Source organism: Neovison vison, chromosome 7 (assembly GCF_020171115.1).
Source record: "Neovison vison isolate M4711 chromosome 7, ASM_NN_V1, whole genome shotgun sequence".
NCBI lineage: Eukaryota > Metazoa > Chordata > Mammalia > Carnivora > Mustelidae > Neogale > Neogale vison.
The window spans coordinates 150,264,060-150,285,664 of NC_058097.1; the positions used below are offsets into that span (position 1 = coordinate 150,264,060).

Here is a 21,605-nt window from a genome sequence, read left to right on the forward strand (position 1 = left end):
TTCCCCCTTCCCCCACCATATCTAAATTGTAACTGTATGTATTTTCAAAAATACTTTAGGGGTAATCCATATTGACACACTGTAGCTGTTACAGTGTTCTCTATATCTTTCATCCCCTGAAGGGAAACACCTGGCCCTAGGAGCTTTTTTAAATTTTAATTATTTATGACGCTTGCTTTTCTCCTTAATATTTTATGAAATGCTTTGTATATGTAACTGAAGCAGATGGTGTCATAAATATTTTCTCTAGGATAGTAACTCCAAGATAGTTCTGCTGGTCTTTATAGTTCATTCATGTGTGCTTACTTTCTATCTGCATAAGAAAACTCCTACTAATTAGTAACATAGCTCTTTAAACAATTTAGAAAACGGAGTGTTTTTCTATATTTCTTTGGAAATTAAATGTCTATTATTGCCATTCTTAACACTTTGAAGGCTAAGCAAAAAAGTAAGTGTAATAAAACGAAGGGGAAAACTACATGATCCTCTCAAAAAACAAAGTGGGAAAAAAAAGACACAGAAAAACATTTGACAAAATTAAACATTCTTTTATGATAAAAACACAAATTAGGAATAGAAGGAAACTTCCTTAACAGATAGAAGGGATTTATGAAAAACCTGTGGTTAATATCGGGCTCAGTGGTAAAAATGTGAAACCTTTCCCTCCTGAGATAAGAAACAAGACAGAGATGCCCATTTTCCCCCACTGTACTGGAAGTCCTAGTCAGATCAGTTAGTCAAGGAAAAAAAAAAATGGGGCACCTAGTTGGATTGTTGGTTGATCATCTAATTAGCTCAGGTCATGATAGTGGGGTCTGGGATTGAGCCCTGCGTCTGGCTCCATGCCCAGCAGGAAGTCTGTTTCTCTTCCCTCTGCCCCTCTTCTTTCCTCTGCTTGTGCTTGCTTGAGCATGCGCTCCCTCTCTCTCAAATAAATGAGTAAAATCTTAAAAAAAAAAAAAAAAGAAGAAGGCATCCAAATTAAAAGGGAAGAAGTAAAATTATCTGTATTTGCAGATGACATAAATAGAAAATACTATAGAAATGACAAAAAAAGTACTAGAGCTGATAAATGAATTCAGCAAAAGTTACAGGTATAAGATCAAAACACAAAAATCAGTTGTGTTTCTATACTCCCATCAATGAATAAACCAAAAGAAAATTAAGAAAACAATTCCAACTGTGATAGTATCTGAAGAATAAAATACCACAAATAAATTTAAATAAGGGATTGAAAGACTTGTACATTGAGAAGCTATAAAACATTGCTGAAAGAAATGAAAAAGGACCTAAATAAATGGAAATAATAAATATTTATGAATTGAAAGATTTCATTTTACTAATATTGCAGTATTCCCTAAAGCATTCTACAGATTCAGTCGTTCCCTATCAAATTTTCAATAGCCTTTTTTTTTGCAGGAATTGAAAAGCCAGTCCTGAGACTCATGTGGAACTCTAAGGGACCCTCAATAGCCAAAAACAACATTGAAAACAAAACAAAGTTGAAGGTCTCCCACTTCCCAGTTTCAAAGCTTACTGCAAAATTAATCAAAATAGTGTGGCAAAAGGATAGACATAGAGACCAATGAAATAGAATCAAGAACCCAAAATAAGCCCAAACATCTGTTGGCCAGTTGATGTTCAACAAGGTTTCCAAAGCCATTTAGTGAAGAAAGTCTTTTCAACAAAAGGTGCTGAGACAACAGGATAACCACATGCAAAGAGTGAAGCTGACACCCTGCCTCATTCCAAATACAAAAATTAACTCAAAGGGTAACTTGGTGGCTCAATTAGTTAAACATCTGCCTTAGGCTCAGGTCATGATCCCAGGGTCCTGGGATGGAGCCCCGCCTCAAGTTCCTTGCTCTGCTTCTCCCTCTCCCTCTGCCACTCCCCCTGCTTGTGCACTCGCTTGCACTCTCTCTCTCTCTGTCAAATAAATAAAATCTTAAAGAAAGGAAAAAAATTAACTTAAAATGAATCAATGACCTAAAACTATAGAAGAAAGCATAGAGGTAATAATCTTTATGACCTTAGATTTGGGAATAAGTTTTTAGTTTTAATATTAAAACACAAGCAACCAAAGGAAAAAAGAGAAAAGTGGACTTCTTCAAAGTAAAAACTTTTGTGTATCAAAGAACATTATCAAGAATATGGAATGGACAGCCCATGGGAGGGGAAAATTATTTATAATAATTATTTAAAATTATTTACAATCATTTGTCTAATAAGGTTTTAAAATCTAGAAAATATAAAGAACTGTTACAACTCAACAAAAAGACAAATGACCCAACTTAAAAATGAGCAAAGGACCTGAATAGACATTTGTCTAAAGAAGATACACAGGGGCACCTAAGTAGTTCAGTGCATTAAGCATCCAGCTCTTGGTTTCAGCTCAGGTCATGATCTTACAGATCATGAGACTGAGCCCCGTCTTTGGCTCCACATGAAGTGGGGAGTCTGCTTGTGATTCTCTCCCTCTTGCTCTGCCCTTCCCCCTGCTTGCTTGCTCACTCTCCCTCAAATAATCTTTTAAAAAAAAAAAAATATATATATATATATATATATATATACACACACACATATATATACAAATGGCCAATAAGCACATAAAAAGATGTTTAACATAATTAGTCATTAGAGAAATGGAAATCAAAACCACAGCAAAATATCATTTTTTACCCACTGGGGTAGCTTTAATAATTTAAAAAAAAACAAACACACAGAGAAAATAACAAACAAGCGTTAGCAAGGATATGGAGAAATTATAATCCTCAAGCATTGTTGATAGGAATATAAAATGGTGCAGCCACTGTGGAAAACAGTTTCTCAAAAGTGAAACTTAGAGTTACCGTATGACTCAGCACTTTCATTTCAAGAGAATTGAAAACAGGTATTAAAACAAAAAATCATATATAGGTGTTGAAAACAGCATTATTCATAATAACCAATAAGTTGAAACGTAAATGTCCATCAGCTGATGATTAGATAGATAAAATTTTGTATATCCATACAATGGAATATTATTTGTCTGTAAAAAGGAGTGAGCCGCAGATATATCATACAACATATATTCCACAGACTAAAATATATTAATAGCTGTTCCATATAAAAAATGCTGTTACAGACTGAATTGTAATCCCCCTAAAATTCATGTGTTGAAGTCCTAATCCCTATTACTTCAGATTGTTTGGAGATAGGACCTTTAAAGAGGTTATTAAGGTAAAATGAAGTCGTATGAGTGGGCTCCAATCCAGGGTGACTGGTGTCTTTATATGAAGAGATTAGGACACAAACGGAAGACTGTGTGAAGACACTAGAAAAAGATGGCTGTCTACAAATCAAGAAAAGAGATCCTCAGAAGAAACCAGTTTTGCTGACGCCTTAATCTTACTTCTGGATTTCTAGTCTCCAGAACCGGGAGGAAATAAATCTGCTGTTTAAGCCAACCAGTCTGTGATACTTTGTTCTGGCAGCTCTAGGAAACTAATAGAGATGCTAATCTTCATTATTAATTAAAGAAATAGAAATTAAAACCACCATGGGATTCTATTTTATACCTATAAGATTAACAAAAATATAGACAGGAATGAATATTAGTGAGAATATGGACTAACAAAATCATAGACTGCCCTGGGGAGTACAAAGTGTTGTATCCAGTTGTAAACATTTGGCATTATCTCATTCATCTAAAGATGCACGCAGCTTATGGCCCAGCAGTGCCACTCCTAAGAAATTATCCTAGAGAATCCCTTGTACATGTGTATGAGGCCACTTTTGGAAAAATGTTTATAACAACTTCTATAAGATTGGGAAAAGCTAGAATCCAGCTGTCCACAGTAGGCTGAATAATGGATTACCACACAGCAGTAAAATTGAAAGCTCTCTCTAGGTACATGCATTAAAATGCATGAGACTCACAAATATGATGCTGACAAAAAATCAAGTTACAAAAGAATACAAACACTAAGATGCCATTTAGAGATCAAAAATACCCAAGAAAATAATATTTTGAGATATTTCATATGTAGTAATAATATTTAAAAGGAAAAAGAGAATGAATGGTAAAATTCAGTAAGGTGGTTTATGCTAGAGTATGCATTCTCAGAGGAGGTGATATTGCCCTAAGGGAGTAAAAATTGCTTCCAGATGTTTAGGGAGGGGTTAAATATTATAGTGGGCCATAGTACATACATATATACAGTATATTTGTGATATTAAAAGTAATGAAAGGGTGGGCGCCTGGGTGGCTCAGTGGGTTAAGCCGCTGCCTTCGGCTCAGGTCATGATCTCAGGGTCCTGAGATCGAGTCCAGCATCGGGCTCTCTGCTCAGCAGGGAGCCTGCTTCCTCCTCTCTCTCTCTCTGCCTGCCTCTCTGCCTACTTGTGATCTCTCTCTGTCAAATAAATAAATAAAATCTTTAAAAAAAAAAAGTAATGAAAGGGTAATTAGGGAAAAAATATCTAAAGAGGCATGACATAAGGAAGGCATTGGCAATATGGGTATTCCTTTTTTTTTTTTTTTAAAGAGTTTATTTACTTGAGAGAGAGAGAGAGAGAGACAGAAAGACTGAGCAGGGCAGAGGGAGAGGGGCAAGCAGACTGCCAGCCAATCAGGGAGCCCAACTCAGGGTTCAATCCTAGGACCTTGGGATCATGACCTGAGCCAAAGGCAGATGCTTAACTGGCTGAGCCACCCAGCCACCTAATATGGGTATTATTTTTACTTAATCTCAGCACTGGAACACTGGATAGACCGGTGTTTTTAAACATCTGTTTATTGAATGCTACTTTAGGCAAAGTCACTGTGCTAGGTGCTGAAAGATACATCTATAACAAGTATTAAAGCTTTATCTCAGTTGTCATGAGGAATGACAGAGGTGGGCAGGAAGGGAACAGAAGGAAGAATTACAAGGAAGGTAAAGAAACCTTTGATAGTGAGAAATATATTCATTATCTTGGTATGATGATGTTTTCACAGGTATACAGCTGTGTTAAAACTTACAAGTTTTACTTTAAATATGCAGTTTGTAGTATGTTGGTTATACCTCAGTAACACCTTTAAAGAGAGACTGGACGTATATCCCAGGGAAAATGAAAATTTGTTTTCACACAGACACTTGCACACAAATGTTCATAGTAGTTTTATTCATAATAGCCAAAAAACTAGAAATTGTTTAAATGATCTTTGGTGAATGAAGGATCAAACGAACTTGGTATGTCCATGCTGTGGGATACTATTCTGCATAAAAAGGAACAAACCGTTCATACATGCAACAGCTGCAGTGAACTTCAAGGAAATTATGCTGAGTTTAAAAAGGCAATTTTTAAAAAAAAAATATTTTATTTATTTATTTCACAGATAGAGATAGGCAGAGAGAGAGGAGGGAGCAGGCTCCCTGCTGAGCAGAGAACCCGATGCAGGGCTCGATCCCAGGACCCCTGATCGTGACCTGAGCCGAAGGTACAGGCTTTAACCCACTGAGCCATCCAGGTGCCCCATAAAAAGGCAATCTTAAAAAGACAGGTGCCCAGGTGCCTGGATGGTTCAGTCAGTTAAGCCTCTGACTCGTGATTTTGGTTCAGATCGTGATCTCAGGGTCATGAGATCAAGCCCTTGCTGAGCTCTGTGCTCAGCAGGGAGTCTGCTTGAGATCCCCTCTCTCCCTCTGGCTCTCTCCCTGCTTGCACACTCTCTCTCTCTCTAATAAATAAATATTTTTTTTTAAAGCTGTGCTGCCTGAGTCCATCATATAATATTTGTAAATTAACATGTTAAAGAGCTGGACAACAGGTTCGTGGTTGCCAGAAATCAGGGATGAGAAGAGTGGATATAGCTACAATGGAACAGCATAAGGGAGTCTGGGGGGTGGTTCAGTTAACCATCTGATTCTGGTGCTGGTTACAGGAAGCTACACATGTGATAAAATTCCATAGACCTCTACAGACATACACCCAAATCAGTTAATATAAATGGTGAAATCTAAATAAGCTCTATCCTTTGTACCAAAGTTGATTTCCTGATTCTCATATTTGCTATAGTTATGCAAGATGCCAGCATTAGGAGGTACATAGGACCTCCTTGTGACTTCCTTTCTAAATAAAGTCTTTGAGAAAAAGGCCAGTGACTAACCTAGTGCCTCTAGTGTCCAGATTTTGTTTTCTAAATACTTTCTCTTCTCATTTAGGGATGGGGGAAAGAGACAAGGCTTTTAGGGAAAATAGGTGCGATTCTGCAAGTCTGGGGCAGGAAATAGATCAACCTTAAATGTTTGTCGTAATAGAAACCAAAGAAACCAGCAAAATTATCAGAAACTACTAGGTCATGTCTAAAGGACTCAGGATGCGATCTTACTGGCCAAAGATGAGGTAATTTTAGCATCACTGATGCTAACTGCAGTGAACTAAAACACATTGAATATTTTTGAAGCCATGTCTTCATAATAATAGTTTATTAAAGTTATAATTAAGTATTCTTTGGAGGTTTCTAGGGAAACAACTCAGTTGGGAAACTAGATAATAAAAGGAAAGAATTAACTGTTTATTTTGCCTTCCTTATACAAGCTATACCTCTAGGTAATTAAATAGTCAACTTGCAAAGTTCCTTTCCTAAATTATTCCAGCTAATAAATGAAAAGGAAATTATTGAATTCCTTGTTTAGAATAATAAGAAAAAGGAGAAAAAAATCTATAGTTCTTGCATCCTCCAACAGATTTAGGCATTTATCATCATAGACCTGTTATATTGGTTTCATAGGGCTATTATACAAATTACCATAGACTAGGTGGCTTAAAACAACAGAAATTTATTCCCTCTGAGTTCGGAAGCCCTGAAGTCAAAATCAAAGGATGGGCATAGCTACATGCCCTCAAACCGTTTTAGGGGAGAATCAGTGCTTGGCTCTCCCAGCTTCTGGTGGCTATAGGCTTCTTTCACTTGTATCCACATTACTCTGATCTCTGCTACCATGGTCACACTGGCTTTCCTTCTGTGTTATCTTCTGTGTGTCTTTTATACAGATTCTTATCATTGGATTTAGGGCCCATCAAGGGAATCTGGAATGATTTCAACATCTTTAATCTGGTTACATCTGCAAAGGTCCTTTTGCAAATGAGGTAACATTCACAGGTTCCAGGGCTTAGGACATGGACATACATTTTTAGGGGCCACTATTCAGCCCACTCTAGTGGTTAATATCATTTAAAAAGGGGTAAATCAGAGGCAAGCCTCCTCATGGAAGTAAACCTCACCTTGCAAGAAAAACAAAAAACGCTGAATGCAATCAAGCATCAACTTATAGGACATACAGAAAACAGAAAACTACAAGGATGCAGTCAACAAAATTCAGACTGTGGGAAATGCTACAGGACAAAAACACAGTTTTCTTCAGCAAACTGAAAGAGAGGAAAAAAGAGGTGGAAGAAGGAAGGAGCCTCTATATGAAAAGAAACCTAAGCAACATCATCCACCTGCACCGTGGGTGCCTTATTTTGATCCTGATCCGAAAAACTTAAAAATATCAAATAATCAGGGAAACTTGAACACTTACTGGTTGTTTTATAAGCATTTATTGTGAATTTTAATATGGGTAGGGTTTTTAAAACAGTCCTTGTCTTTTAGATATCATACTGAATTATTTATGGATGAAAAGATATGTCTGAGACTTGCTTCAGTATAGTTGGGGGTGGAAGAGGCAGGTGGGTTTGTTGTCTCTACTTTTATATATGTTGTAATGAAGTTAAAAATCTAAAAAGGTTATAACTAGAGGGGTGATCCTCTTAGCTTTTTCTGCATGGTGATTAATGAGGCTCTCGGGTGTATCAAGAGTTTTCACAGCTTAAAACTAGAATCCAGGGAAAATAAAAAGCACTTCCCTTTGAGAATATGTTTATTCAGCCAGCCTTGCCTGACAGAATTCTGCCAAGCTCTCCTCACCCTCTTTTGTTTCTCCTAGAACCCTCTACATACTTCCACAGTGTATTTAATTGTGTACTGTCTGGTTCTCCCACTTTCCAGATTATAAATTCCTTGAAGATGCTAACCTTGTTTCATCTTTATTCATCTATACTTCACCCTCACCTCTGCATTTAACACTGGGCTTGATAAGCCCTCAGTAAATGGTTGTTGAATGGGCAGTAGGGAACTGGGTTTGTGTTGATAAATAAAATGTAAAATATAACCCCTCCTTTCTCTATCTCTTCAATAAACTCTTTTTCCGAGAACTACTAAGGTATAGCTACAGAGCTACTTTAAACTTTTCTTCTTTTGCCCATCCTCTGCAGAGGTGCTAATGGAAAATAAGTGAAGGGTAAGCCCTGTAGCAAAATGGAAAATGGGTTTCTGCATGATCAAATGTTGCTGATTTCCACTCTTTTCCCAGTATATAGTGCAGTGAAGTCTCTTCAGATGGCTGTCTTTCTGTACTATTTGTTTTGCTACCTTCTGTGTATTGGAGTTCCCCTTCTATTTGAATTCCCTGGTATGCTTTAAGATGGTAGTTAGAATGTAACCTTCTAGGGGTAACTGACTGGCTCTGTGGAGTGCACAACTGATTAATCTTGGGGTTGTAGGTTCCAGCCACAGTTGGGAATAGAGATTAGTTTAAACTGAAAAAAAAAAAAAGACCTTAAAAAAAATGTGATTTCCTAGAAATGATGTCAAGAAGTACTATAAAAATACTATTTTGTGCAGTGTCTGCTGGCACAGTCAGTAGAGCATGTGGCTTTTGATCTCGGAGTCGTGAGTTCAACCCCCACTTTGAGCCTGGTGCCTACTTTTAAAAAATTGTTTTAATACTATTTTATGCTATGGATGGGGTTATCTGGAAGTTTCCTAGTAGGTAACAGTCTCCATATAGCAGACTTTAAGAGGTCTACAGAACTTTATAGCTGGGAGAGACCTAAGGGACTAATGTGCTTCCCTGCTTTCATCCTACTGCCCTCATTAAAAAGAGCAACTTTTTGCATAATTGCTATCTTTTTGCTGTCTTAAAATATTGCCTATTATCTAGTCCTACAATCTGGGCTAGTTTCTAAACTAGTACTTTCCATATTTAGACTATTGAGAAAATAGGACACATAAGTAACAACTGTTATCTAAAATGAAAAAAATATGTGTACTTACCATTTTCTTTTGATCACATAGTGTTGGATGATTTCTCATTTTTGGAAAGCAGCAGAATAAATCTTAAACTTTAAAATATAATTACTCGACATCATAACCTTATTAAAGACTTAAAGATACTTTATTTTCTCTTTAGGTGGTACGGGACTATAATCTTCAGCTGTTTTTACAAGAGAATGCTGTATTTCACAAACCCCAGCCTTTCCAGTTCCAGCCCTGTGACAGCGATACTGTAAGGGAATTCCAGATTTTCATTCCATTTGTTTTTAAGCTATGTTTGTGCTCAGATAACTATTATCCTTGAACTAGACAGAAAAAGCTGATTGTGTCTCCTTAATTTCATAACAAAATTGTAAGTATGCAGAGAAACAGCCATTTCTCCTTTCTAAAATGTGACTAAAACTCAGTATCTTTATGTTAGCAACTTAAATGAGGTTAAGTTCTAAGACATGTAACTAAAAACTTGCAAACTGAACAGAGAGAAGAAGAAAAAATAATCATTAAAAATTTTTTTCAATTCAAATATAAATTATACTTTCTATCCATGAAATTCTTCACATGGACACCCTTCCAAAGAAACCAGTGGTTAAATTTTAACCAGAATAAAATCAATAAACAGAACAGTGAATGTGCGCCGGCACATATTTTGGTTGGCTTTATAAAAAATTACAGAACCTTTTTCATTCCTTTCAGATTTCCTAGAATGTCAGAGCATTAACATAAATGCTCAAATTGGCAATATTTTAAAAAAGCAGCTATTAATCATGCATTTTATCCTTCAGTTTATGAAAAATGTTTGCCATTATTTGAATTAAAAACAACAGAACCAAAATGCTAATTTTATAACATTAAAAAAAAAAAAAATCAACTTCTGCAAGTTAAGAAAGCACAGGTTGGCATACCTAGCACATTCTTTCAATGTGGGCAAGCCAAGAGGGAAGTCAAATTATATTCGTAAGGTCTTTTAGTAAACATGGAATCAGAACTAGGGGAATTTATGATATCACAGTTTCATGGTATCAGTTTAATAGACCTTTACTAGAGTTATCTTTATTACTTTTCTTACATTTTAAGGAGCCCTGTTCATGGCTATATAAAGAAATATAGGAAATCAGCATTTAGATTATAATCCTTGCCCTTTATGTTAGTGCCTTTTTCAGTCAATCAACTTTTGCTTAATGATTCAGTGACATCCTATAACTTGACTTCTTCATCTGAGAGGAATGAAGCAGAGCATTAGAAGATACAGAGTGTGGACAGGTTCACCAAGCTTGACTTAAAATTGCAACTAATTCAAGATTATTTTATCTTTGCCCATTTTCCTCAGAAAAATCAGAATAACAGTAGACTCTCATTTCACTTGTTCAAGGCCCAGCTACAATCCTAAATCCTATTCTGTTTCTAGACACTGTGCTAAATGTTCTTAGCTGCATGTCCCTGTTTGCCTTAAAGTTCTAACTATGCTGTTTTCTGTCCTTGTGCAATCTTTACTGGGCAGAGTTTAAAAGCTGCCCAACTGGTGGATATTGAGCTCTCCCCTGTCAGTGCTCTGAGAATGACCATAGCTGAGGTATATGGGGGTGTGGGTCAAGGGAGGGGGAGATGGGATGTGTGGGTTTGCATGTTAATGAAGGGTGGAACCTGGTATTGGGATTAAAAATGTGTTGGGGTGTGTAATGGGCCACTGATTGTGTAAACTGGGACTTTCCATTTTCCTATATAAATTAAGCATTCCCTTCCCTATTTATAGTGAAAGGATTGAACTTCTCATTTTTCATCTTGTCTGAAGCACCTTTGTTTTCCTGGAGAGGCATGTTGGAAAGAATTGTAGAGCTAATCTTGCCTTTATCAAGGGGAAGCTGAAGCCTTTTTTAATATAACCCATTTCAAATTGTAATATTTTTCCTGCAGAAGTTGAAAACCAGATAAGAGCATACAGTCACAATACTACTGTCAAAGTTAACTAAGGCTTGAAATGATTGTACCCTTTTTGTTTTTTGACTTATCTTTACTTGCTGATAAATCGAAATTTGTTATCATTTTATTTCAATATATGATTATTTTGATTCATGCGCTAGAGCGATATACCAGAAGAAACTGGCCAAAATGGTTTTATAAATATGCAATTATTTCTATTTTGTATAGCCATAGAATTAGATTGGGGATCTTAGTGTTAACTATAATATCATTACAAGTGACAATGATCGGTGGCAAGTTTCATCTAATGAGTAACTTAGTAGCTGTCTCATGGTTAACACTGATTTTCTTGCCTTTATTTCCATATAGTTATTGATTTCTACAGTGTCCTTTCTTTATATCCTCAAATACCATTTTTCAGATGATACCAGAAAGTTGAAAAGAGTAATGTTCACCTTTCTTTGCTGAAAGAATTTGTTTTTTTTAATTTTGCATACCATATTTCATTTAATTTATATTTTTATGATTATTAGTTTTGAGTATACATATATATTTATTGGCCATTTTGTATCTTATTTTGTGAAATGCTTTTTTTTTTTTTTCAGTGTAACAGAATTCATTGTTTATGCTGAAAGGAGTTTTAAATGCAGGATTACTCTAAGAATATGAGATGTACCCTAAAATTTCCCTAACCCCCAAAAAAGAGGATTTTCTATATGACAAGTACATATATATACAAGTACATATATATACTAGGATTTTCTATATGACAACTACATATATATACTAGGATCCCAATTTTGGAGAGTCATTCAGCTGTCACATGGGTCACACTTGTTTTAGAAATTAATCCAGGTGTCATACAATGAGAAATCATGAGCTTTGGAGTCAGATCCTGGCTGTGCCATTTGCTGACGGTGTTTATTTTATTTATATGTTTATATATATTTAACCTCTCTGATTCATCCTTCTCCTATGTAAAGGTTGAAGACTTTAATCTATTTGAAAATTAAATGAGCTACTTAAGCATTTGACTCAAGCCCTGGCACATAGTAGATACAGAATAAATGTTGACTGTCTTTTTTTCCCCTATCTTTCCACAAAACAAGCATACTTGATTTTTTTAGGCATTGCCCCTAATTACTATAGGAAACAGCAAAATATCAAATATAGGAGACATTATAAAGATTTTGAAGTCTTGTAACACTTTTATATTCATGGTACCCCCCCCACTTAACTCTCTTATTGAGTTGACTGAAAGTTCCTTGGGACTTCTGTTCTTTTTCATTCCACAGTGTGGATCTCATCAACATATTTCTTAACAGTTTGTAAGCCTAAAAAGCAATCTGTGTGGAATAAACAGCAGCCAGTAGCTAACAATTAGTGTCCATTCCCACCCCTCTTAAACTTTTCGGTACCTCTGCCCTACATACACCTCAGTGTTTGTCCCTTCCATTACCAGAACTAGTGATGTGTGCCCTTAAGGACATTTCCTCATGTCCAATGAAAAGGATCTCCTATCCTATTTAACCTGGATGGAGAATAATACAGGAAACACACGTTTGCATTTAACACAGGAAAAACTTATGGAAACTTTCCCCCTATATTTCCTGGTGGGGATGTGAAGACTTTTTCCTTTTTACCTTTCCTGAACTGCAAATAACAGGATCTTCACAGATACCTTAAGCTGACATTTTTATCATAGTATCACAAATTTTATTTATTTTTTTTTAAGATTTTATTTATTTATTTGACAGAGAGAAATCACAAGTAGATGGAGAGGCAGGCAGAGAGAGAGAGGGAAGCAGGCTCCCTGCTAAGCAGAGAGCCTGATGTGGGGCTCGATCCCAGGACCCTGAGATCATGACCTGAGCCGAAGGCAGCGGCTTAACCCACTGAGCCACCCAGGCGCCCCAGTATCACAAATTTTAAAAAATAGCTGACGGGGTCCCAGTTAAGTGGCTGACTTTGGCTCAAGTCATGATCTCAGGGTTCTGGTATCAAGCCCCGTATGCCTCTTCCTGCTCAGTGGGGAGCCTGCTTCCCTCTCCCTCTGAAGCTCCTCCCACTTATGTGCATGCACCCTCTCTCTCTGTCTCAAATAAATAAAGTCTTTAAAAAAAAAATAGCTGACAAATTTCTCTTTTCCTGTTATTTTAGCCACTAGTTGTGATATTTATTTCTACGATCTAAAGACTAAATATTAAGTAAAATGGCCACTTGCTGCAATTTAGGACTTTTGCACATTAAATTTTTGCTAAGCGGGGCATTTTTTGCATTTATTAAAAATATGTACAATACATGTAAACCAAACTAACATGCTATATGCCTTAAACTTATATAGTGATGTATGTCAATTATTTCTCAATAAAACTAAGAAAAAAATATTTACCAAAAGTTAACCTTGTCTGTAAAGACTATATGGGACCTGTATACTATACAGGGAAACTACTTCAAAATTCTCATTGTTAGTGAGTGGCTTTATCTGCTGATGGAAGTCTTGTATTGCCTATAGCATTGGCATATGAACGTGAAAGCACCGTGTTAGAGAATTTGTGTAAAATCCTCCTTGTGAGTAAGTAGGTACCATCCTTCTATACAAATACCGACCACAGTATCCAAAAATGAAAGGCTCTGATTATAGACTAAAGTGTTGCTCTCCAGAAACAGCAGTGCTGGCAGTCAAATGTTCAGAGGGGGTTGTCCTAAGTTCTTCAGTCTTTCAAAAAGGACTTACGTGCTTTTCATAGAAAACCTACCATCTATATAATGAGTCTTTGTGCTTTCTCTGGATTTGATGCATTCTCTAACCATCTATAGGTATCTAGAACTTCCCACAGATGCCTTGGTAAGGTACTGACACAAAAGAGCCTGGGAGTTCACTTTTTTATTTAGCCTGTGATTATAGCTCTTAAAGCAGAATCTCTGTGAGAGCTGCCAGAATAAAGGTGTACTCCTCTTGTGGCTATTCCAACCAGTCAGGCTTTAGATATATCTAGAGAGTGTCAGAAACAGCGGTTTTGTTGTTGTTGTTTTTGTTGTTGTTTTGTCTTGTTTTCATGGCATGACTGAAGGACAGGTTTTTCTCTTAAATTTACCTTTGGTATCTAATAACTCCCGTTTGCTTCCCGGAGGGACTACGTACACTCAACCCAGTTGTGAGCTCCTGCTACTCTCCGAGTATAGTCAGAATAAGTTATGATTCATGAAGAGCACTGCTCCACTCCTTTCCAAGTTGTATGATATATTTAAAATATGTGACTTAGAGGTTCACAGTCTCCCAACAAAAACCTTCAGGTCAGATGTGTTTCAAAACTTAAAATTTTTCAGTACTTGCTTCAGCACCATATATACTAAAATTGGAACAATACAGAGAAGTTTAGCATGACCCCTGTGCAAGGATGACATGCAGATTCATGAAGCGTTCCATATTTTTTAAAAATAAAATCTTGAAAATGAATAAATAAAATAACATAGATATTCTGAATTCTTAGGGGCACCTGACTGACTCGGTTGGTAGAGCATGGGACTCTTAATCTTGGGGTTGTGAGTTTAAGCCCCATGTTTGGTGTAGAGATTACTTAAAAATAAAACTTTTTAAAAAACAAAATAACAGACTTTTTTAGGTTTTAGAAGGGTGATCCATATACCCTATATTGTATAACACCCTAAACAAGGGGAAGGACCTCATGATCAAGCATAGTATTTTTGCAGTAAAACATTTGAGTAGTTATACCAAGTGAAATAAATAAAAACTATAAACGTCTCTTTGGTTCAAGTCAAATTTTGCCACACCTGAGCCCTGCCTCCAAACTTACCTAAAACACCTGTGATTTTCAGAGCATTGTGAATTTCAAAATTATAGGACCATGAACCTGTATAAACATGAGTACTAGAAATATAATAACCTATGCAGATCCAGATACTTTTTACTTGAAGAGTAAAACAAGTAAAAATAATTTTCTTGAAATAATTAACAATATATTATTAAATTTCATAAAAACTAAAGTGGATTAAATATTTAACACAATAAATATATACCAATAAGCTGAAAAATACTAGTACAAATCCCTTGAATGAGGGTTAATAACTGAATTGTTCTTGGCATATGACATTGGCTTGACAACCCTAACATTATCTTTTGAAATTAGGTTGAAATGCTAGTATTTTGCTATGTAAATGCTAGTTTTCATTCATTATGTATGACCATCTCTTTTTCTCTCTTTCAAATGGTTATATTTTGGTAACAGACTTGGAAAATTATGACAGTGTTTCTTGTATGAAATCATTTTTTCTATCCCTACTCAATTTGCCCTCTGAACATATGCTCAGATGCCTGTCTTAACCTTCTATGCCCTTATGTTAATCCTAAAGTGAACTGAAATCATATCTTAAGGACGAATAGTTATGATAACTTAAAAACTGATATATCTATAATAGTAGAATGTTAATTTCTGTCATGTAGTTCTTTAAATTTATTTAATAACTTTATAAATTTGAAAAGACTAGTATTTATATTCTGTAAAAAATTGGGAACTTTCAAAAACTTTAACATTGCTAAGGCTCTGAAGGCCTTTTTAAACTCATATGAAACATGGCTTTTGTTTTTCTAAAAACGAAGTGAAAGCAAAAGCTGTCTTACCTCTAAGTAAATGGCCTAGCCAAAGCTTCATTCAAAGGAAATTTGTATTTTAACAATATCTTCTTCAATATTACTGCCTTTATTTTATCAGTATTGGTATTAACTATATAGAACAATTAGTGAGACAATACAGTTGTAAGGTAGCAAGGAATCTGAAGTCAAAGCGAACTCAATACAAGCTCTACATTCACCACATACTGGCTTTAAAAAAAGACACATACCCTTTCTAAGCCTAGAATTCCATACCTATAAATTGAGAATCATTGTTAGGATTATTTTGAGAGCTAAATAATGTTTGTAAAGCAGTTAGCACAGAGCCTAAATATGCAATAAATAATACCCTTTTAGAAAAAATTAACATAGCTGTATAGTTTTCTAATTATAAAAAAAGAATGATGTAGAAAGTTTTCACCTGAACTGTCACTGTTTAAAGGTAACCGCTGAGGCGCTTGGGTGGCTCAGTCAGTCATCTGGCTTGGTTTTAGCTCAAGTCATGATGAGCTCTTGGGTTGTAGGATTCAGCAGTGTTGGGCTCTGTGCTCTACTTGAATTGGAGGAGTCTACTTGAAGATTCTCTCCCTCTGCCCCTCCCCCTATACGTGTGACCTGAGATTTGAAGGACAATACAAAAAACAATAAGGAAGTTATTTTACTCAGAGGGAATGGGAAAAGACCCATCTGCTTCTATAATTTTTTTTTTACTAAAATGTGTATGATTTCTAAAATCTGATGTTTCCAAAGATCTCAAGAATCACATTTAGTTGACCTAACTTGTCATATACCCAAACTGACAAATGACAAATGAAAAATTACCAGTCCTGTACTTAAAAGATGATAGGAGGGGCGCCTGGGTGGCTCAGTGCGTTAAGCCTCTGCCTTCAGCTCAGGTCATGATCTCAGGATCCTGGGATCAAGCCCTGCATCGGGCTCTCTGCTCAGCGGGGAGCCTACTTCCCCCTCTGTCTCTGCCTGATGCTCTGCCTGCTTGTAATCTCTCTCTCTCTCTCTATGTCAAATTAAAAAAAAAAAAGCTGCTAGGAAAGTGCTTATATCATTTCTCTTCAGTTGTTAATTTATTTGAATTATTTTTGTGCCACCATTTTTCTGAGAATTGTGGTATTATTACATATGTCTCTTTTTAAAATAAGTTCAATAAGTGAACTTTTTCAGAGCTAGGCTGTAGTGCTTTTTGATACATAAGTTTTAAATTCTCATATTTTGCTTTAGGCAGATAGCAGTGTGCTTTAAAATATTGTGCTTAATAGCTTATATATGTTATTCTCTTATGTTTCAAATGCATTTTTAAGAAGTAAAGGAAAAATGTTAAGAGTTTGAACTAGGGATCAAATTAGCTAACATTTCGAAAAAGAAGCAGTCACTAGCAGTTCCTTTGGTAGAATCAGCCACTGCTAACACCACCATCTGGTCTACACTAGATCTTGATTTACAGCAATCTTGGATGGTAGAGGTCGCATTAGAACATTCCTCTGTGTGTTGTTTAACATCTGGGTTGTGTTTGCCTTGTATGAAATTTTCATTTGTCTAGACCCTGAGTTATAGGTAGCTTCTACATTTCTTTCCATGGCTTGATTTTAGAATTCACGAAAAAAAATTAATTTGAATTTGAATCACAGAATCATCTCCCAATCAGTGGCATTTGTTGTCTGTCCTAATCGTTGGACGCTCCCATCTGAGGAGTAGTAAACCCAAAGAGAAAGGGGAAAAGGCCCTATCTATACTTCCCCAGCTCTTAAGCACAGGAAATACTCAGTGAAAAGGTAGAGATTATGTGTGAGCAACTAGGGCTGTGACCTGTCTGTAGCCAGTACACATTTAACACACTTACCTATTCCTAAAATGTTGCTCCGTGATAAAAATATAATTTCTCCATCAGTTGTCTTCTTTCTCCTCGATTCTGTTCCATTTAAGTTCATTCTGTTTGAGATCTGCCTTGATCTTTCAATATGCCTTCAGTCTTGTTTCTAATTCATTCTTTGGGCTAGCAAGAACCTAGGAATTATGTGGAATTTTTTACTAATATTAACAATATTTTGTTTCAAGTTATTTTCAACTGGGTGTTTAGCATTAACAATTACCACTTATTGGATACTTAATTATATAGTTAGTGTAAGAGAATGTTTATAATATGAGCTACTTTTTTCTTAACAATCCCTATGAGATTGGCATTTTCACCAATTTTCAAATATGACTTAAGACTCAGATTAAAAACATGTCCAAGATCATAAAGATAATAAAGGACATAGAATGAAAACTAAGTCTGACTTAAAAACCTATGCCTGGGCTCTTCAGAATACACATTTCTTGCATTCCATTTATACATTAGATTCCTCTGGTTAATGTAGATTGCATTTGCAATTTGCATCCACCTTTTAACATTATAAACTTTGACTTCTGAGAATGGATTAAAATGTAAATGCCTAGATCCTCTTACAAAGCAAAATACAATAATAAAGATGGGTCCCAGATTTCTAATAGCCCGAAGAATGAATCAGTTGTGAAATTGGTTAGATTTTGATTTTGATTCTTTTGCTCTGTTTCAGTGCATTTATCATTGTATAATCTAGCTTTAGTTGAAATGTCTGCATAGAGTAAAAGTTTTTGAACCTTGCTTATAATCCCCCCAGCAGAAATATTTTTTAATACAGCCAAATTCTACTTACTCTTCCAATTTTGAGCTGTGTGGCCTTGCAAAAGTCAGTTTTCCAAGATCTTCCCACTGTAAAATTTTGCTTCTTTTTTGTATTAAAATCCTCTTGGATTAATTCATATTTAAGAGATTGTTTGTTTTCCCAATTATTTGATGTCTTTTTCCATGGGTTCTTAAGTGTTTAGAAAAAATTAAAATAATTTAGTGGTTAAGAGCTCTAATTCTGAAATCAGACCTGTATAAATCAGAGTTGTAACATGTAATATCTGATAGACACTAGACATTTTAACATCTGAGCCTCAGTTTCCTTTTCTATAAGATGGCTGTATGAATCACCTCATGAGGTTGTTAAAGAAGCTATGTGAAGCACTTTTCACTATACTTTGTATAGTAGGGGCTAACTATTAATACTGCTAATTTAAATTTTGCAGTTTGTCCTTTGTGAAACAGAATAGTAGTATTTTAGGGCTAGAAGAAACCCTTACTGATCATTTAATGAAGCACCCCTCTCGTATGATATTAAAGTCCAGAGGAAGGGCAAAACCTAGTTTGAGGGTTTTTGGTGAATTGGTGATGGACCTGAAACTAATTTAATAATTTAAACCTAGTATCTTGGGTGCCTGGGTGGCTGAGTGGTTTAAAGCCTCTGCCTTCGGCTCAGGTCATGATCTCAGGGTCCTGGGATTGAGCCCCACATTGGACTCTCTGCTCAGCAGGGAGACTGCTTCCCCCTCTCTCTCTGCCTGCCTCTCTGCCTACTTGTGATCTCTCTCCCTCTGTCAAATAAATAAATAAAATCTTTTAAAAAAGAAATAAACCCAGTATTTTTGTGGACAAAGAGGTTGTGTTACTGTTATTGTATTGTTTTGTTCTCTTCACTTTTATCCATTGATTCTTTTTTTAAATCCCATTAAAACAATTGAGTTGTTTCCATTTTACTTATGTAACCATTTTAGTGTCATAGTAAGTTGGCATAAATACTTTTTTTTTCTTTGTTTAGCTAGCTTTTTTCACACCCAAAATGGATCAGTCCACAGTATTAGAGGTGAAGCTCCAATATTAAACAGTGCAAACTGAAAAATCTGGTGTTCATTTATGGTTTCATACCGTCCTGCTAATGTTCTGATATGAGACATTGCTTCCCACAGTAGTGGAGCAGGGCTTGTTTTGAGTGCTGATTAAGTGAAGGCTCTCTGGTCCACCCACAAACAGTAGTGATTTCAATAGGCATAATGATGTGTTGTCTCTGTTCTCTCTTGTGTCGTAGAGCCGACAATTAGAATCAGAAACTGGGACCACAGAGGAGCACAGTCTAAACAAGGAGGCTCGAAAATGGGCCACACGTGTGGCACGTGAGCACAAAAACATTGTTCACCAACAGCGGGTAAGTATAATAGAGTCTTAGGCGACATTTAGCCAATGTCAAACCAATTTAAGGAGTTGAGTTTTATTTTATTTTTTTTTAAAAGATTTTATTTATTTATTTGACAGAGAGAGATTACAAGTAGACAGAGAGGCAGGCAGAGAGAGAGAGAGGAGGAAGCAGGCTCCCTGCAGAGCAGAGAGCCCGACGCGGGACTCGATCCCAGGACCCTGAGATCATGACCTGAGCCGAAGGCAGCGGCTTAACCCACTGAGCCACCCAGGCACCCTGCCATAAAATTTTCTAAGAAGAGCTAGTGATAGTGTATTACCATCTTTCAGGTAGTAGAAGAGACATGTCTGTGTTGAATTAAGCTTTTAATGACTGAGATAAAATTTTTGAAGACTTAACTGTAGAGTCCATGAAAGTGTATCTTTAAGGGGCACCTGGCTGGCTCAGTCAGTACAGCATGCAAACCTTAATCACAGGATCGTGAGTTCAAGATCCATGCTGAGCACAGAGTTTACTTAACAAAAAGAGCTAAATAAAATTAAATTAAAAATTTAAAAACTAAAATTAAACACCAAAAAAATGTATATTCAAGGCTAAACTCTAAGCACAAGGTATAGTAAACTTTTTATAATTTCCATTTATTTATAACTTTTTCTTTACCTTCACATCCAGCATATTAAAAGAACTATTCGTGTCTAGGTTTCCTATAATATTTGGACTTTTCCTACTTTCCCTTCCCTCACACTTCATACAGACTTCACTTGCCAAAATCACCAGTGGTCTATGTTGCTAAATCCAAAATAGATACTTTTATTTCTCAAAACCTGTTGGCAGTTTCATCATAATCGACAACTCCCTTGGTGTTGAAACACCCTCTTCTCTAGTTACCCATGACTTAACATTGTCCTGGTTTTCCTTCTGCCTTTCTAGCCATTCTTATATTCTTTGATAGGTTTTTTTCTTCACTTCATATTTCAATATTTAAATTTCTTAGAGTTCTGTATTAGGCTCTTTTCTTATTCTTTCTTCTCATTATAGGCACTCTTAACCAATGCCATGGTTTCACTTACCACAAATCATAAATTAATATCTCCAACATTAGACCTTTCTTCTGTGTATACATATATTCTCTTGCCTGCTTTGACTTCTTTTTACTGTCTCACAGGGATCCTGAGTTCAGTGTTCCACTAATCTAATGCTGCAATACAAAACACCTCAAACTTCATGCCATAAAAAAGAGCATTTTTAATTGTCTCTTAGCACTCTGGAGATTGGATGGACTTAGCTTGCCACTTGTCACTGGGGAGTCTCCCATGTGGTTACAGTCAGATGGAGACTGGTGCTCAAGTCACCTCACAGGCCTCCGCACTGAAATATCTGGTGCTTGGAACAGGAGGACTTGACAGCTGGGAACTAGAACAGCTGGAGCTCCTCATGCATCTTGGTCTCTCTATGGTCTCTCCAGCACAGTGGCTTCAGCTTAGCCGTTACATGGTGGCACAGGGCCCCAAAGGTTTGAGTCCCAAGAATGAGCCAAGTAGGAGCTATGTTCTCTTTTCTGGTCTAGTCTCAGAAATAACATATTACTGTGTCATTTTTTTGTTAACTAGCAGTCACAAAGGCCTTGGGTTGAGGTTCAGGGAGAGAGAACGTAAACTCCACTTCTTGGTAGGGAAATAGCAAGGTTCTAGAAGAATATGTGGAATGGGAAATACTGTAGTAATTTTTTTTTTTTTTTTTTTCAAAAACAGTCTTGGGGCACCTGGGTGGCTCAGTGGGTTGAGCCTCTGCCATCATCTCAGGTCCTGATCCCAGGGTCCTGGGATCAAGCCCCACATTGGGCTCTCTGCTCAGCAGGGAGCCTGCTTCCTCCTCTCTC

General features: G+C 36.3%; 1 protein-coding gene and 1 non-coding gene across 3 annotated transcripts in view; both read left to right on the forward strand.

Annotated features, from left to right (window-relative positions):
- Positions 1-21,605, forward strand: part of FCHSD2 (FCH and double SH3 domains 2) — a 285,218-nt gene that overhangs the window by 221,851 nt on the left and 41,762 nt on the right. The window contains exons 10-12 of one of the 2 annotated variants that reach the window (XM_044258593.1): positions 9,261-9,356; positions 10,623-10,694; positions 19,619-19,735. In XM_044258593.1, the coding sequence (XP_044114528.1) occupies positions 9,261-9,356; positions 10,623-10,694; positions 19,619-19,735 (285 nt within the window). The remainder of the gene's footprint in view (positions 1-9,260; positions 9,357-10,622; positions 10,695-19,618; positions 19,736-21,605) is intronic. The other variant, XM_044258594.1, reaches the window with a different exon arrangement.
- LOC122914777 lies at positions 14,375-14,477 on the forward strand. The gene has a single exon (XR_006385857.1). It is a non-coding gene; the product is annotated as a U6 spliceosomal RNA (small nuclear RNA).